Source organism: Rana temporaria, chromosome 1, assembly GCF_905171775.1.
Source record: "Rana temporaria chromosome 1, aRanTem1.1, whole genome shotgun sequence".
Lineage (NCBI taxonomy): Eukaryota > Metazoa > Chordata > Amphibia > Anura > Ranidae > Rana > Rana temporaria.
The window spans coordinates 55,838,674-55,858,201 of record NC_053489.1 but is presented as its reverse complement, the minus strand read 5'-3'; the positions used below and the strand labels follow the sequence as shown (position 1 = coordinate 55,858,201).

Sequence of the window (19,528 nt, the reverse complement as noted above, 5' to 3'; positions counted from 1 at the left end):
CTTTTCTCAGTGGTGTCATCTCTGTAAACATTTTGTAGCTTTCTGTGTTGGACAGCAATGCAAAAGAAGAGCTACTGTAGAGGAAGGGTTACTTTACCAGTGTTGACTTGAATAACCTGTGTAAGTTAATAAAAGATATGCCCATTTTTGCATTACTTTTGATGCACCCCTCGAACCCACCAGTCTAGCAGGCGTAAGTTTGCGACGGGAAAAACCGACTAGCGACGACGTAAGAGAATGCGACGAACGCGCGTACCTTCGTGGATCGCCGTAAACAGCTAATTTGCAAACACCAAATTTCCGACCCAGAGGGACGTTATATCTTCTTAAAAGGCACATGGGGAGGCTCCCCGATCACTCTAGCAAACGTGTATTTCCCCAATGCAGCACACATCACATTCTGCCGCAAAATCATTGACGAACTTAAATGGTTTGCAGAGGGATGTATTGTTTTAGGGGGCGACTTCAACATTCCCCTCTCCCCACTTAAAGACACCTCGAATGGACACACACACGTATCCTACAGAACACTGAAACGTATTAAAATACTGCTTCAATCCCTGACACTCGTTGATTCATGGAGATCGATAAATCCCTCAGAAAAAGACTACACCTTCTTCTCACCCCCCCACAAAAGATATTCCCGCATCGATATGATTTTCATTACCCAAAGAGACCTATGCAGGCTACTAAGAGCTGATATTGGCATAATCTCATTATCCGATCATGCCCCCACTGCCATCACACTACAACTTGGCCCACCTAAACACTCCACTTTTAACTGGAGACTTAATGCAACATTACTCACTGACCAAGAGATCAGAGACGATATACACCAAAAAATCACGACTTACTTCCAGACTAATCTTGATAATGACACAAACCCCCTAAATAACTGGGAGGCGCACAAAGCGGTAATAAGGGGTGAACTAATCAAATGGGGTTCCAGAAGGAAGAAGGATAGAGAGAGAGAAATTGCCCGTCTTTCACACCAAATATCCAAATTAGAGATTCAACATAAACAATCCCTCTCGATGTCCGTAGAAGAAGAGTTGCAAACTTGTAGGTCTTCACTGAAACAGATCCTTGACATTAAAATCAGAAAGGCCCTCTTTTTCCGGAAAAACATCTTCTATGAGCAAGGGGATAAAAGCGGGAAACTCCTTGCGAAAGCCCTTAAAGACGCACATTCAACGAACCTCGTTCACGCTATTAAAGATAACCAGGGGGTGCTAAGTCATGACCCAGAAAAGATTGCCAACCTTTTTTCAAAATTCTATAAAAAACTATATAACCTCCCTGACCAACACAAACCACACCACATCAAAAACTCCAAACAAGAAGCGATATCAGAATTCCTAAAAGATAGCAAACTCCCGACACTCAAACACGATGACACCTCCAAACTAGACGAACCAATCAATCTCATGGAGCTACAAGTAGCTATCAAAGATTTAAAAACAGGGAAGAGCCCAGGCCCCGACGGCTTTACGTCCCAATACTATAAGATATTCATGAATACCCTTTGTAAACCTCTCCTCTCATCCTTTAACCATTTAGCAAAAAATAAACATAACTCTACCTCCTTTCTCATGGCCCATATTGCAGTAATACCTAAGCCCGACAAAGACCATTCTGACTGTGCCAATTTCAGACCCATATCGTTATTAAATGTTGATTTAAAGCTTTTAACAAAAATCCTAGCTAACAGATTGAAACCCATACTTAACAAAATAATTGGCCCCGAACAAGTCGGCTTCATGCCGGGCAGAGAGGCACGTGACAATATTACGAAGGCACTCAACCTGATACATCATGCACGAATAACCAAGGCCAACGGAATGTTACTATCGACTGACGCCGAAAAGGCCTTCGATAGAATATCCTGGGAATATATGTTCTCCACCTGTACGCACATAGGTCTAGGAGAAAGCATGATGTCATGGTTGTCGGCCTTATACCAGCATCCTCAAGCCAGAATTAAAGTAAATAACACCCTATCTGACCCTATAGAGATACAAAATGGGACACGTCAGGGATGCCCCCTTTCCCCAATACTCTTTATCATCTCCCTGGAACCGCTGATCAGGTCAGTCAATCTGGCTACAGGCGTAAAAGGCCTAAAAGTAGGCAAAAACGAGTACAAAATCGCGGCATACGCAGACGATCTGCTGTTTTTTCTTACTAGCCCCTTCTTCTCCATCCCCAATCTACAGAAACTATTTGAAACATTCGGATATATCTCTAATTTTAAAATCAACAAATCCAAATCTGAAGCCCTTAACCTGACACTACCACCTGACCAAATTACTCACCTGAAATCTAACCACTCTTTTCACTGGGTCCCCTCATCCCTAAAATATCTAGGAATAAACCTGACCAACAATTTAGATACACTTTTCCAGGCCAATTATTCTCCACTACTTAAACAAGTCTCCAATGATCTCAATAAATGGACCCCAAAATTATTCTCATGGTTCGGAAGAGCTTCAATTCTGAAGATGACAATCCTCCCCAGACTTTTATACATTTTTAATGCCTTACCTATACACGTACCAAACTTATTCTTTACCAAATTACTTAGAATACAGAGAAGGTTTCTATGGACTGACAAAAACCCCAGGATCAGCTTCTCGTTACTAACACTACCTAAATGTAGGGGTGGAATAGGACTCCCTGACTACAAGAAATACCAACAAGCATCGCATATCACTAGGATAATAGACTGGCATTGCCACAGCAAAGAAAAAGATTGGGTTCAACTAGAGAGGTACATAGCCCCACACCACACACTATTCTCCCCATGGGCCTCCCATTCAAAGACAAGCAAAACAATTAAAAACCCAATAATAGCAAACACACTCAAAATTTGGCATACGGTGACGACAAAACATGGATTGTCCACGACACCTGGCCCCCTCACCCCGATCTTCGATAACCCTGATTTCCCCCCAGGTCTCCAAGGAAACAAAATTCCAGACTTGCTAGCTCTACACTGCTTCTCTGGCACCACAATCAAATCCCTAGACACGATGAGGGAGGAATTTGGTGACATGTGTCCAGTAGTGTTGCTCACGAATATTCGCATTGCGAATATTCGACTCGAATATAGCATATTCGAGAAATCGCGCTATATTTCGAATTTCGCGGTGAATATTCGCAATTCCGAATATTCGCATTTTTTCAATTTGATTTTTAAAACAGATCACATCCTATCGACGTCTAAAAGCATTGCTGGTATGATTAGAGACCCTGGGCCGAGTAGCTAAGCTGAGGCGATCCTTTTTATGTTGCCAAATTGAAAAAAAAAAAATTGCGATTTTTCGCTATTGCGAATGCGAAAATGATTGCGAATTTTCGATAACTGTGGTAGGAGAACTCTGATTGTCTCTGATGCAATAGGGGGGGGCTTTGTGTATGTGTATGTTATGAATATTTGTATGTTTGATATTATTATTTTTTGTAAGAAGGAAAAAATTGCGCATACCTTAAAAAAGGGGAGAATACAGCAGCAACTCAAAAATGTTATACAACATAAATTAATACAAGACAGAAAATGGAGTCGCTCTACAAGAATAAAAAATATGTCTAGTGACAAGACATGTGGGCAAATTATAAAATAAGCAAGCGCAAATAACTTGTGAAATACACAGTGAAACAAATATATAAAGAAATATAGTCCCAATAATAGAAAAATAATCTTTCATAAAAATGTCTTTGATATGTGAAGTGAAAAAAAGTCCAAAGCATGCAGCATGAACGTGTTCAATCTTCAAGGTGTTTGATTGACAAACGGCTGTGACAGATGGATAGAGTAAAGAATCACCACCAATGCAAAACACTTTTTATTTTCTATTGTAAAATATCAAGAATATTCTGAGCCAATCAGAGTGCTCCTTCTGCATTTGCCGAATATTCGCAATTATTTTGTATTGTAAAATATCAAGAATATTCTGAGCCAATCAGAGTGCTCCTTCCGCATTTGCCGAATATTCGCAATTATTTTGTATTGTAAAATATCAAGAATATTCTGAGCCAATCAGAGTGCTCCTTCTGCATTTGCCGAATATTCGCAATTATTTTGTATTGTAAAATATCAAGAATATTCTGAGCCAATCAGAGTGCTCCTTCCGCATTTGCCGAATATTCGCAATTATTTTGTATTGTAAAATATCACGAATATTCTGAGCCAATCAGAGTGCTCCTACAGCATTTGTCGAAATTGCGCAATAAATATCGCATTCGCATGTTGCGATATTTCGATAAAATATCACGAATATTCTGAGCCAATCAGAGTGCTCCTACCGCAGTTATCAAAAAATCGCAATTATTTTCGCATTCGCAATAGCGAAAAATCGCAATCATTTAATTTCGATAAAATATCACGAATATTCGAATTTAGCGAATATATCTCGAATATTCGAATATATATTCGAGATATATCGCGAAATCGAATATGGCATATTCTGCTCAACACTAGTGTCCAGGCCCCTGGCTCTACCTACAACTGAAAAACTTCCTAGTCAACACCAGATCTATTCCCTCTTATAGTCGACCCCTAACTACCCTAGAAGACATATGCCATAGAAGACGTCCAGTCTCACACGCTACGTCACTAGCTTATTCCTGGCTAATCCAACCAACGCAAGAAGGTATGAGCAAACACAAAGTGAAATGGGAGAAGGATCTAGGTATTAGCATAGACAACAAACAATGGGAGAAAGCATGCATATGGTCGCACAAGTGTTCTTTGAGCACAAGATACCAAGAGATTTCTTACAAAATATTAACACAATGGTATATCACACCTCAAAGGGACAAAAAATGGTTTGAGACGGCATCAGACAATTGCTGGCGATGTGGTGAGGACAAAGGCACCTTCATGCACATTTGGTGGGACTGTCCCACAATCTCAGCCTACTGGCAACAGGTGACTGGTTGGATCAGGCATATCACAGGAACAAAAATCACTCTAGACGCAGCTGCATTCCTGATCCACATCAACCACCTACCCATTAGCAAATACAAAAGGTCCCTCACCAGACACCTACTGAATGCCGCTAAAACCCTCATTCCCGTATATTGGAAGTCAACCCAGACACCTAAGATCAGAGAATGGTTGGATAGAATCACTTACATTTACAAAATGGAGGAAATTCTGGTCATGAAAAATGAAAATAGCACGAACTTCAATGATCTTTGGCAACCATGGTTCTTGTTCACCTACTCTGCTGAATACCAGTCTCTATGCAATTGATTATTTTTACTCTCCTTACTTGTATGTTTTGACTGACATGTCTTCTCCAATGCACACATACATAATCCTGTACTACGAATCTGAATTAAGTACCACCCGCCCTGCCATGACAACACCTTATACCCACTCTTTGATAGGCTTACCAATGCCTTTACTCATGCTACACTTATCCATACCTCTCCCCACACCCCTCCCCCCCACCCCCCACCCTTTTTCTCTTCCCCTCACACCTTTTCCCACCTACCCCTCCCTCCCACTTACAATCTATTACTATATGTTTTAGAATTTTCTGAATGTAATCTACCAATACTGGCTAAATTCTATTGTTCGCAGACATATACTGTTTATCTGTACTTGTTTTGTAACCTGCATAATCCATGTAATGGAATTGTCCCTTTATATGCTATGTCTATTCTCTCTAATAAAAACCTTTGATTGAGAAAAAAAAAAAAAAAAAATTTGCATACCCGACGCGGAAAACGATGCAAACTCCACCCGTGCTATAGCTCAAGGCTATAGCACGGACAGCCTGAAAACTCCTTGGATGTGTCCCAAAATCCCAACAGAGCTTGTCTGTGGCTGGATGAAGACTATTTAGGTAGTAAGTAGAATAAAACATTTTATCCCCTGATGAAGTCACGTGATGTGACGATACGTAGGGATTGGAGCACCGGGTACAGACAGAGTCTGAAGTTTTAATATGAGTTTGGCGCTTGTGGATGTTTTATTCTACTTCACTACCTAAATAGTCTTCATCCAGCCACAGACAATCTCTGTTGGGATTTTGGGACACATCCAAGGAGTTTTCAGGCTGTCCGTGCTATAGCCTTGAGGTGAGCATTTTGAGCCACTAGAGGTGTCTGCACCGAAGTCTGTCTCTTCCCAACACTGGAGTGTGGTCTTCTATTCAATCACCGCTCACAAAGACTTTAATATCTATTTTGCACGATAGATCTTTACTTGGACGCTGATCTACTGGACTTGCACTATATACACCTATTTGGAATTTTCGTTGTAGTATATATTTTGGACTTTTGTGTATTTATAATATTTCGTTATAAGGTTTGTTTTTTTGAGTTTTGCTAAATTTTGCACATTGTCACGTTTTGGGTTTATTGCCTTCACTTTGCCTGCCCATAGTGGCTATTGCCCTCAGTGGCCATTTTGCCCACGTGGTGGGCCTTTCTTTGCTTCTACCCCTCCCCAGTTACACAGCGCAGTCACCATCACCCATTTTCATTTACTTTTTTTCTGTAAGGACAGACTTCAGGTGACCGCAGCAGTGCCCCCTAGGTTTATAGCACTGATAGCGCGAGAGCCTTTCCATTTCAAATGTTAAACTATAAAATGGGAAAACAGACATAAAAGCAAAACTAAACATGCAACATGGAAAGCAAACAGTGGGAATTCATACATTTACATGACATATGTCTTGAAAGATGAAGTGTTAAACACGTTCAGTAAACACTTTCACAAAGCTGCTCATAGGTTTTGTTATTATGTTATTTTTGGATGGTATTTCTGGCTGAAATAGTGGTGTGAATATCTCAGCCAGATAAGTCTGGCTGAGTCTGCTTTCTCCAATCTGTGCGCTCTCTCTTTACAGAATTTCCGTGTCTAATAAGGGACAAAAACCCATTAGTTCCAGGGTCACAATTTCTCACAATATGTTTTTGTAAACCTGGGGCCAAGAAAAAAAAATCTCTGCAAAAAATAAATTAGGAGAGGTGTTACGGTTATAAATATCCTGAACTAGAACCATGATGGTATGTTAAATGAGCGCTGAAATCAATTTTTCTGGTCATAGTAGAGGGATGACTAACATTTTCCTTGAGACATGGCAGATTTTCTTTTTTTTTTTTTTTTCTTTCCCAAGTGCCTTTGGTATAAAACTTTGTAAAAGAACACTTTTCAAGTGCTGTCCGGACAAGCTGCACCTCTCCTGGTGCCTGGATTCTGTATGGCTTCAATGCGTCCTAGCATCTTCTTCAGCCTGCTGGCTTTGTTTGCACTGCCATTTTGTTTATGTCAAGATGAACAGGCGGAGGTGAGGAGAAGAACTATTAAACCAGTTGCCCGTATAGTTGGGAGTCATCAACAGCGGATGGGCAGTAATGTACCCACCAGGGAAGTGGTAGGAGAGCGGAATCTACTGGTTGAGACATTTTCCATTAGTACCTCTACAGATGAGGTTTTGATGAAACAAGAGGTAGATGATCTAGAGCAAACCTCACACAGAGTCCAGGTACTCTGCATTTATGTTCTCAGCATATTTTTTCATTTATATCGGCACTTTGCAAAAAAAAAAAAATGCTTTATTTTTCAGTTTATTATAAAAAGAGTTCGCAGTAACTTTATGAAAATTGCATGATTATATATGCAACTTAAACTTTGCTTTTAGCAGTAAACTTAGCTACTGAAATATGAATATATCAATACATAAACATATGTTATTTTGTATGTTTATTTTTATGTTTTACTTGTTTTTTTACTAATGTCTTTCATCTTTTTCTCTTCTTTTAAAAAATTTCCATTGATGCTTCCTTTTTTGCCTTTTTTTTTATTTCACCCGTCTTTTCTTTCCCTTTCTTATAATATTTTTTCTTTAAGTTTTGCTTTATTTTTCTTTTGTTTCTTTTCTTTTAATTACTTTTTATTTTTGTTGCTTCTTTACTTTGATAAGTTTTCTTTTATTTCTTTTACTTGAATTATTTTTTGTTTCTTTCTTTTAAGGTTGAATATATTTGTATTAACCATTTTTCAAGTAAAGCAATAGGGGTACAGAATACAGAAAAAAGGGGGGTTAGGGGGTAGTGGTGGATGAATACTACCATATAAATGTTACACATAGTTAGGTCATATAAATGTAGATAACATTATATGAAAGTTGCAGTCAATATCCTAAAGCCCAGATCCACGTACCTCGGCGCATCTATAAGTCCGGCGTAGCGTAGCTCAGATACACTACGCCGCCGTAACTTACAGCGTATTTTCCGTATCCACAAACAATTTGCGCCGTAAGTTACGGCGGCGTAGTGTAACTGTGTCGGCGTAAGGGCGCGCCATTCAAATGGATAAGATGTGGGCGTGTTTTATGGTAATTCCTATTGACCCCACGTAAATGACGTTTTTTTTTAACGGCGCATGCGCCGTCCGTGGGGGTATCCCAGTGCGCATGCTCGAAATCACGCAGCAAATAGTCAATGCTTTCGACGTGAACGTAATTTACGCAAAGCCCTATTCGTGAAGGTTTTACGCAAACGACGTACACAGCGGAAAATTCTACGCTGGCCCGACGTCCATACTTAACATTGCGTATGCCTCATAGAGCAGGGTTAACGTTATGCTGAAAAAAGCCTTATGTAAACGTCATAAAAAAATGCACCGGGCGGACGTACGTTTGTGGATTGGCGTATCTAGCTTATTTGCATACTCGACGCGGAAATCGACGGAAGCGCCACCTAGCGGCCAGCGTAAATATGCACCTTAGATCCGACGGCGTACTAAGACGTACGCCAGTATCTTGTTTTGTGGATACAAAACAAAGATATGCCGGAGCAACCTAGAAGTTACGCGGCGTATCAATAGATGCGCCAGCAAAACTGCTTCGTGGATCTGGCCCTAAGTGTTTAGTGTATCCAATCATTTGGATATATAAAATTGTATTTAAACCAGCGGTAGGGAGGGATGGGGGAAATAGAAGGGGGGTAAGGGGGGGTATAGATATACAGTTGGTGTACTTGATACCTTACATTCTCAGTATGGTTGAGATAGGGTGCTCAGAGGGTCGTCCACTGGGGCGTGGTCATCTACTCAGCTGGACCACTTACTCCAGTGATGTTCCACCTGTGGGCACCAAAGGCTACTCTCAGCTCAACCTCTAGTAATTCTGTTTAATAGTCTATCTGAGGTTGAAAAATTGACCCAGATATACCAAAGTTTAAGGTGTTTATCCTAGTTGTCTCCCTCCCTAGCCTGCATCTCATCCATAAGCATAACGTCATTGAGAATGGCAATCCACCTGTGGAAAAGGGGGGGGGGGGGGTAACTTCAGATTTCCAATATGTTGCGATCAGCTGCCAAGCTGCCGATAGAAAAAATCTAAGGAGATTAGGTTTCTGGGATTTGACTGTTCCTGGGAGAAGGATAGACAGTAGGGCTACCTTTTGGGGAGAGGACAAGAGAGTCATCAATATTTCATTATATATCTCAAAAATACCTTTCCAGATCAGTGGATTTTGTTTCTTTCTTTTATATATATATATTTTTTTTTTCACATTTACTTTCTTATCTTTAATTTCTTTGGTTTCCTTTCTTACTTTTCTATTTTACTTTTTCCTTTCCCTTTTTTTCTTCTGCAGAGCTCAGTGTTATTAATACTGTTTGTGAAGATTGTTTGCCATAGTTAATGTGTTTAAAGTCCCCCATATATTCTATGTTGTCTTAGCCATTGTTGCTTTTAGCACTTGTGAATATTTAATTTGCTCAGCTCATGGAGTTCAAACGAGTACTACACATGAATGATCAACCTTGTAAAGGAAGGGATTGGACGGTGTGGATTACTAAAATACTTTTTTAGAAGAACTTTTTAGAAAATGTCTGCTCATTTAAAAAACAAATTAGATAATGGGAAATACATTTACGTCTTTGCTGGTCCCATGACCATTGATACGTGCTTCTTATGCTTCCATTCACTTCTAAAGGAGTATTGTGTAAAAATTCTGTGATGCTGTTTGATGCATCCACATGAGATCACCAAAAACTATAATTTAGTCATGGAAGATGACATTTGCACATGCTCATCATGTGACTCTCTGCTGAGATTGATGGTCACAATAAATTTAAGCATTTAGCAAAAGTCTTGAGATATTCAATTTAAATACTGGGCAGATATACAAGGCCAGATTCAGAAAGAATTACGTTGCGCAGCGGCGTCGTAACGTAGCCAATTTACGTTACACCGCCGCAGGTTTACAGCGTAAGTGCCTGATTCACAAAGCACTTACCTGTAAACTTGCGGCGGTGTAACGTAAATCCGCTCGGCGCAAGCCCGCCTAATTCAAATGGGGCGGGCACCATTTAAATTAGGCGCGTTCCCGCGCCGAGCGTACTGCGCATGCTCTGTCCGTCAAATTACCCGACGTGCATTGCGCTAAATGACATCGCAAGGACGTCATTGGTTTGACATTAACGTAAATTCACGGACGACTTACGCAAACGACGTGAAATTTAAAATTTTGACGCGGGAACGACGGCCATACTTAACATTGCTTAGACCACCTAGGAGGCAGCCTTAACTTTACGACGCGTATCTCTACGGAAACGACGTAAATTTAGATCGACGGGCATCGCGGACGTTCGTGAATCGCCGTAACTAGTCATTTGCATATTCTACGCCGACCGCAATGGCCTCGCCACCTAGCGGCCGGCCTAGAATTGCAGCCTAAGATCCGACTGTGTAACACAAGTTACACCTGTCGGATCTTAGGGCTATCTATGCGTAACTGATTCTATGAATCAGTCGCATAGATACGACAATCGTATCTCAGAGATACAACGGCGTATCAGGAGATACGCCGTCGTATCTCTTCTCTGAATCTGGCCCATAGTGCTTTGAAATAGTATTCACACCCCTTGGAATTTTCCACAATTTATCTTGTTACAACCAAAAAACGTAAATGTATTTTATTGGGATTTTATGTGATAAACCGACACAAAGTGGCACATAATTGTGAAGGAAAATGATAAATGGTTTTTAACATTTTATACAAACAAATATGTGAAAAGTGTGGAGTGCATTTGTATTTAGCCCCCTAAATCAATACTTTGTAGAACCATCTTTCACTGCAATTACAGCTGCAAGTCTTTTTGGGGAGAGTGACATTTTTTGCCCATTCTTCTTTGCAAAATAGCTCAAGCTCTGTCAGATTTTCAAGTCTTGCCACAGATTTTCAATTGGATTCAGGTCTGGACTTTGACTGGGCCATTCTAACACATGAACATGCTTTGATCTAAACTATTCCATTGTAGCTTTGGCTGTATGTTTAGGGTCGTTGTCCTGCTGGAAGGCGAACCTCCGCCTCAGTCTTAAAGTAGAGTTCCACCCAAAAATGAAACTTCCTCCCCCCTTCCGGTGTCACATTTGGTAAAATAGGTATTTGCTCCCACTTCCTGGCATAGATCACCGCCATGATCGCGGTGGCCTACGTCATGTCCGGCGCCCACACTGTCCTCCCCAGCTGTCTTCTGGGAAACACACAGGTCCCAGAAGACAGCAGGGACCAGTGGGGATGCGCAGTGCGACTTGTGCATGTGCAGTAGGGAACCGGGAAGTGAAACCGCAACGCTTCACTTCCTGATTCCCTCACTGAGGATGGCCCAGCGGGGGCAGCCAAGCGATTGATCGGCTTAGGCTGCTGACATCGTGGGTACCCTGGATAAGCAAGTTTCCATTTATTAAAAGTCAGCAGCTGCAGTATTTGTAGCTGCTGGCTTTGAATATATGTTTTTTTTTTAGGCAGACCTCCGCATTAATAGGTAGATTCAGGTACCTGGGTGCAAACTTGCGGCGGCGTAGCTTAATTCAATGTCTTGGAGGGGGGCGTGTTGTATGGTAATGAGGCTTGACCTCACGTTTTTTTCTTAATGCGCATGCGCCAGGTGCCTACATTTCCCAGGGTGCTTTGCGGCTAGTACGCCGCACGGGCCTATTGATTTCGTCGTGGACGTAAACGACGTAAATCCTGATTCGCGGACGACTTACCCAAACGACGTAAAAAATTTGAATCTCGCGGCGGGAACGGCGGCCATACTTTAACATTGTTATTCCACCTAATAGATGGAATAACTTTAGGCCTGCTAATGCCCTACGGAAACGGCGTAAAACTACTGCGGCGGCCGGGCGTACGTTCGTGAATCGGCGTATCTCCTCATTTACATATTCTACGCGGACTGCAATGGAAGCGCCACCTAGCGGCCATCCGAAATATTGCAATCTAAGATAGGACGGCGCAAGCCGTCTTATCTTAGATATGTTAAAGCGTATCTCTGTTTGAGCATACGCTTAAACATAGGTCGGCGTAGATTCTGAGTTAGGTCGACTTATCTACTGATAAGTCGGCCTAACTCTTACTGAATCTACCTATAAGTCTTTTACAGACTCTACCAGGTTTTCTTCTAAGATTGCCCTGTATTTGGCTCAATCCATCTTCCCATCAACTCTGACCAGCTTCCCTGTACTTGCTGAAAAAAAGGTGTGTTCAGGGTGATGTGCAGTGTTAGTTTTCCGCCACACATAGCGTTTTGCTTTTAGGCCAAAAAGTAAAATTTTGGTCTCGTCTGATCAGAGCACCTTCTTCTACATGTTTGCTGTGTCCCCCACATGGCTTCTCGCAAGCTGCAAACAGGACTTCTTATGGCTTTCTTTCAAAAATCACTTTCTTCTTGTCACTGCACATCGTTTTTCAGGTTCTGAAAAACGACAATTTTTTTTTCCGAACATGCTGCATTTTTTAACGTTGTTTTAAACAATGTCGTTTTTCGAGTTGTAAAAAATTATCATGTGTGGGCTAAAACTACGAAAAAAAACGCGCATGCTCAGAAGCAAGTTATGAGATGGGAGCGCGCTTTCTGGTAAAACTACCGTTCATAATGGAGTAAGCACATTCATCACGATGTAACAGACAAAAAAGCGTGAATCGTCTTTTACTAACACGGAATCAGCTAAAGCAGCCCAAAGGCGAATGGAACTTCCTCTTTATAGTGCCGTTGTACGTGTTGTACATCACTGCGCTTTGCTAGATCATTTTTTAAAAACGATGGTGTGTGGGCAACGTCGTTTTATTGATGAAGTTGGGAAAACGTCGTTTTTTAGACATGCTGAAAAACAACGTTTTCTTTCATGCTGAAAAATGATTGTGTGTACGGGGCATAATAGTTGTCCTGTGGACAAATTCTCCCACCTGAGCTGTGGATCTCTGCAGCTCCTCCAGAGTTTCCATGGGCCTCTTGGCTGCTTCTCTAAAAAATGCTCTCCTTGCCCGTCCTGTCAGTTTGGTGGACAGCCATGTCTTGGTGGGTTTGCAGTTGTGCCAATTTTTTTTTCAATTTCTGGGATGATGGATTGACCAATGCTCTGTGAGATGTTCAAAGCTTGGGAATTTTTTTTATAATCGAACCCTGTTTTAAACTTCTCCACAACTTTATCCCTGACCTGTCTGGTGTGTTCCTTGACCTTCATGATCCTGTTTGTTCACTAAGGTTCTCTAACAAATCTTTGAGGGCTTCACATAACAGCTGCATTTATACTGAGATTACATTACACATAAGGGAACTATATTTACTAATTAAGTGACTTCTTAAGGCAATCGGTTCCACTATATTTTAGTTAGGGATATCGGAGTAAAGCGGTGTTGCCAACCCCCCGAAGTGAAGTTTTCTGGTAGGACGGCAAAATTTACAAACGGCACCGATTTTTGCCATGTGAACAGAGGCTGCGAACACAATACAGGAGGTGGACAAAGGCTGCGGACATGATACAGAAGGTGGAAAGTGGCTGAGGACATGATACAGGAGATGGACAGAAGCTGCGGACATGATACAAGAGATAGACAGAGGCTGTGGACATGATACAAGAGATGGACAAAGGCTGCGGACACAATACAGGAGGTGGACAGAGGCTGCGGACAACATACAGGAGGTGGACAGAGGCTAATGACATAATACAGGAGGTGGACAGAGGCTGCGGGCATTATACAGGTGGACAGAGGCTGCGGGCATTATACAGGAGGTGGACAGAGGCTGCAGGCATTATACAGGAGGTGGACAGAGGCTGCAGGCATTATACAGGAGGTGGACAGAGGCTGTGGACATGATACAGGAGATGGACAGAGGCTGCTGACATAATACAGGAGGTGGACAGAAGCTGCTGACATGATACAGGAAGTGGATAGAGGCTACGGACATGATACAGGAAGTGGACAGAGGCTACGGACATGATATAGTAGTTGGACAGAGGTTGTGGACATTATACAGGAGGTGGACAGAGGCTGCGGATATGGTAGTGTCCTCCTCACCCCCTCACAGTAGCTTCCTCCTCTGTCCACCATCAAATTACCTCTCCGCATCAGTGTGTCCTCCTCCTGTGCCCCTTTCACCTCTCTACAGAGCAGCAAATTAGTGTCCTCCTCACCCCCCTAGTAATCTCCTCTTCTGCCCCCTTTTTGCTATCCCCCCCACACACAGTGTCACTCACCTTACCCCTCTTCGGCGCCTCCTCTGCTGTGGCAAGAATGAGTGGACTGGTTTCTATTTAAAAATGGTGCCAGGTGGCGCCATTACGTTACTGCAATCTCAATAAAATACATTTACGTTTTTGGTTGTAACATGACAAAATTTGGAAAATTTCAAGGGGTATGAATACTTTTTCAATGCACTGTTTCTAGACTGATATGACTGTACAATATATATATACAGTATGTAAAGTTCTTCGTAAATTAAAAGCGCTATATACATACCAGTAATAAATAATACAAAATAAAAGTAACAAATGAATGCGGTATGTACTCAACAATACATCATTAAAGCAAAACTCCTGCCAAAATTTAGGTAAAAATGAATGGCAATTTTTGACCCTCATAAACCACGTTAATATCAATTTATAAAGGACCTTTAACATATGGGTGTGCGCTTCTGCATTGTCTATCTTGCCTGTTCCTTATCATGTTAGACAAAAAATCCACATTCGAAGTGGAGAAAAAAAGCTGGAGCAGGGTAGGCCTTTCAGATCCAGTGTCCTAGTCACAAACACACATTCTCTGGATACCCTCAGGGTTTAACAGATTACATTATGGTATGAATCAACTGCTAACCTTTAAGGATGAGAGGTACTAGAATAAAGTGAACGATGTACAGATCAACCTTAAACTGGATAGGCAATATTAGCTTATTAAGGGCATTGTGGATAAGAATGCAGTTTATTTTGTCGTAGGATCTGGCTTTTCTTTAAATCTTATTTTATTAATGTTTTTCAGTTATAAAGGGCAAAATTCACATTTATAATAAACATAAAAGAGCAAAAAAAAAAAATACCTAAGTTTGAGGCTCAATTTATATCTATTGCATATCAAGGGTAAACATTCCCAAATTAATGTTCAATAAGTACTTACTTAGGTATTCATTGACATTTTAAAATTATAGTTAGGGTTTAGATAGTCATATATTATTTTGTTTTGGGAATCACATCTAAAAGGGGAAAGATAGAGGGGAAAAAAAAAAAAAAGAAAAAAGGAGAAAGGGGGAAGAAAAAAGGATCAAGCTTTTAATTCCATTATAACCAAAATAGTTTTTAGGAAAATTACATCTCTTGACAATAATTAGGACCTGCCTGGTGTGTTCCTTGTTCTTCATGGTTCTCTCAGTGCTTTAAACGGACCTCTGAGACTATCACATTGCAGGTGCATTTATACAGAGACTTGATTACACACAGGTGGGTTCTATTTATCATCATTAGTCATTTAGTCAACATTGGATCATTCAGAGATCCTCACTGAACTTCTGGAGATAGTTTGCTGCACTGAAAGTAAGGGGGCTGAATAATTTTGCACCCCCATTTTTTTAATTTTTTTTTTTTTTTTTTTTAAAGTTTGAAATATCCAATAAATTTCGTTCCACTTCATGATTGTGTCCCACTTGTTGTTGATTCTTCAAAAAAAATTACAGTTTTATATCTTTATGTTTGAAGCCTGAAATGTGGCAAAAGGTCGCAGAGTTCAAGGGGGCCGAATACTTTCGCAAGGCACTGTATTTAATCAGCGCATACAGTATATGGTTCAGCTCAGATATTTGACAAATATGTATCTCATTACTTCTGTGTATTATCATTCATTGTAAGGATCATATTTGCATATTTGACCCTTGTATGGGACTGTTAGTGGATCTCACAGACCCTCCTTGAACCCAGTTCTGGATTTATAAGGGGGTAACTGCCCCGTGCCCCCCTGCCAGAGGGGGCCCCAGACTTCCTTTATAAAACGAATTATACATTTTCCCTCAGGACCTTAGTAGTGTGTTCGTTGAGGAAATTGTCCTGTTTGCAGCCTTTGCCAAGCTCTGGTCATGTCTCACTCCAACTCTAGAGGCTGTTTTATTACACGATGAAGAGCTTGCTGATACCGTTCCAGGTGTTAATGTAGCTCTATATTAGTGTTGAACAGAATACGCCATATTCGATTTAGCGATATATCACGAATATATAGCAGAATATTCGAGAAATATTCGCTAAATTTGAATATTCGTGATATTTTATCGAAATGAAATGTTTGCGAAATTTCGCTATTGCGAATGCGAAAATAATTGCGAAATTTCGACAACTGCGGTAGGAGCCCTCTGATTGGCTCAGAATATTCGTGATATTTTATCGAAATTTCGCAAAATGCGAATGCGATATTTATTGCGGAATTTCGACAACTGCGGTAGGAGCCCTCTGATTGGCTCGGAATATTCCTGATATTTTATCGAAATTTCGCAAAATGTGAATGCGATATTTATTGCGGAATTTCGACAACTGTGGTAGGAGAACTCTGATTGGCTCTGATGCAAAAGAAGGGCGGAGAAAATAATCGCGCGATATTCCGATTGCCGAATAATCGCATTGCGATTTTTCGGCAAGATAAAATGATCGCTTCAGCTACTCGGCCCAAGGTCTCTAATCATACCAGCAATGCTTTTAGACGTCGATGGAGATCTCTAGGATGTGATCTGTTCTAAAAATAAAATTGAAAAAATTTGAATATTCGGAATGGCGAATATTCACCGCGAAATTCCAAATATATCGCGAATACTCGAATATGCCATATTCGAGCCGAATATTCGCAATACGAATATTCGTGAGCAACACTACTCTATATATATATTTGAGCATGATGGTCACTAGTTATTCAGGAGAAAGGTTGTTTAGCCATATGGCACTGATAAAGAATTATCTGAGAACCACAATGACCCATGAAAGACTAAGTGCTCTGTGCTTACTGGCTGTTGTAAAGCTTTGTGTTTTTTCCCCTTAATGCATCCTATGCATTAAGGTGAAAAAACACCTTGCACACTCCGGCACCCACAAATCTCTGTGGGCACAATCCCGCGTTGCTTTCCCCAGCTCTTCATTGGATGATTGATAGAAGTGCAGCCGTTGGCTCCCGCTGCTGTCAATCAAATCAATGACGCGGCGCGCCGGGTGGCGTGAGTGATACAGTCGGCAGCCATCACACAAGAGCGCAACCGCAAGCTAACCCCCTTGGGAGAGTGCTTCCCAGAGGGGGGGTTAGCTCTTGTGGGGAGGAGCCGAGACAGCCACCGAGGGACCCCATAAGATGAGGATCAGGGCCACTCTAAAACGAACAGCACAGTGGCGGTAAGTATGGTATGTTTTTATTTAAAAAAGAAAAAAAATTAAACCTTTACAACCCCTTTAAGAGCGTTGTCTTTAAGGTGATATAGTTTGATGAGTTTGTTAAAGATTTTGCAAATGCTACTGTAAGTGCAGGCATAAAGATTTTTTGTAAATATTGTAGTGTGATTACTTCTTTGGAACCCAACATATTTTTTTCTAGAACAAATGTGGTTTATCATTCATTTCAGTTCACTTTATGATTTGTCATATAATTTAATTTCTATGTCAAGGGGCCGCAGAAAGTAGCATTCCCCCGGCCTCCCAAGGTCTAAATCTGGCACAAAATATACCATGCTGTATGATATGGATTTTAAATTGGCCACAGGAGCATTTTATTAGCATAACTTGCAAAAATAAATACCAAAACAGCTGTATAAAATATGTGTCATCTAGATTTGTCACAAACACATGGTGAGGATGTTCAGGGTTTATGACTGATGTGGATATGTTTTCCCAGACTCTTAATACATTCTGTCCTGGGTCCAGGAGCCCAGAGACTTTGTAGAGCTTTGAGTGGGATAAAGTCTCACTTCCTAGGTATAAATCTTACCTGGTAGCAAGGCTCCATTAATTAGTCTCACCTTTGCACAGGCCTTTATATATGTGAGCTGACTGATGCTCAGGGCTCTCTTTCTCTGCTGTGGGAGAATGCTACTGTGTGAACAGGCTGACTGTTGACCAGTGGCGGTGCGTCCATAGAGGGCGCCGGAGTGCCTCCCCCTCTCGCTCTCGCACCGCCGATGTAAACAATACATAGATTCATGCATTGCATGAATCTATGTATTGCCGCCGACGACTAAAAAAAAGGCAGCCACTGTGCCCATCAAATGCAGCCATGCAGCCATTTGATGTTCGTTTGGGTTCCCACCTGGAGCGGCTAAAAATTCACGGTACCTACCACTTCCTCCTTCCGCCGAGGGGCTGGTAAGGCGAATAGCTTAATCGCCTTATTGCAGCCCCTCCCTGTAGGCGAGCGCCTGTCCAATCGCATGTGCAGTGGGTGCCCGGCCGTGAAGCCGAAAGCTGTCACTGCCGGGTGCCCACACTAGGAATGAAGACGCCGGCCGGCGAGCGGGGGCGAGGAGCGGAGCCCCGGCCGGCGAGCTGGAACTGTGGAGCAGGTAAGTGTCTGTTTATTAAAAGCCAGCAGCTACACTTTTTGTAGCTGCTGACTTTTAATAAACTTAAAAAAAGGCTGGAACACCCCTTTAACCGATGAAAACGGTCCATCAGACCATTTTCATCGGATGGACCGATCGTGTGTACAGGGCTTTACTATAGGCTTAACTGTAGGCAAAAGTGGTAATGTGTTTACAACCACTTTATGTTATAGACTTGATATAGAAACCCCTCCTGCATTGAAATGATATTTGCTGCCTTGCTGAAAAAAAATGCAAAAAGACAAACCCGTTGAACTTTTACTGGGTGCCTCTGTCTCATGCATGGTTTTCTGCTGACAATACCAGTTGAACCTGTCTCTCTGACAATACACTGTATATACGTTTTATCTATCTATCTATCATGTATTTAATGCTAGCCTGGGCCCTGGTTAAACATTGTGTTAAACTATTTAACCTGCTGAGCTGTAATCCCGAGTCTGGCTCGGGGTGGAATTTCAACACCAATAGCGGTAACCCCGCGCCAGACTCGGGATTGCATCGCAGGATACAGTAGCACTTTGTGTCTACTTTATACTTTTTCATGCCATTCAACTACATGAGAGTATACCAGATGACCATCCGCCACTGAAAGTCGGTTTGGAGAAAAGGATCGACCGAGGAGGCACCGTTATCATCTTATAATACCCCCTTATTAGAGGGACAGCG

The 19,528-nt window shown here is 41.5% G+C and overlaps 1 protein-coding gene across 2 annotated transcripts in view; it reads left to right on the top strand.

The window, feature by feature from the left end:
• The first annotated feature begins 7,149 nt into the window (after positions 1 to 7,149).
• C1QTNF3 (C1q and TNF related 3) overlaps positions 7,150 to 19,528 on the top strand; it is an 89,124-nt gene continuing 76,745 nt past the window's right edge. Inside the window, exon 1 of one of the 2 annotated variants that reach the window (XM_040338149.1) lies at positions 7,150 to 7,466. In XM_040338149.1, coding sequence (XP_040194083.1) covers positions 7,218 to 7,466 — 249 coding nt within the window. In that variant the 5' untranslated portion in view covers positions 7,150 to 7,217. Of the gene's footprint in view, positions 7,503 to 19,528 lie in introns of both variants that reach the window. The other variant, XM_040338140.1, reaches the window with a different exon arrangement.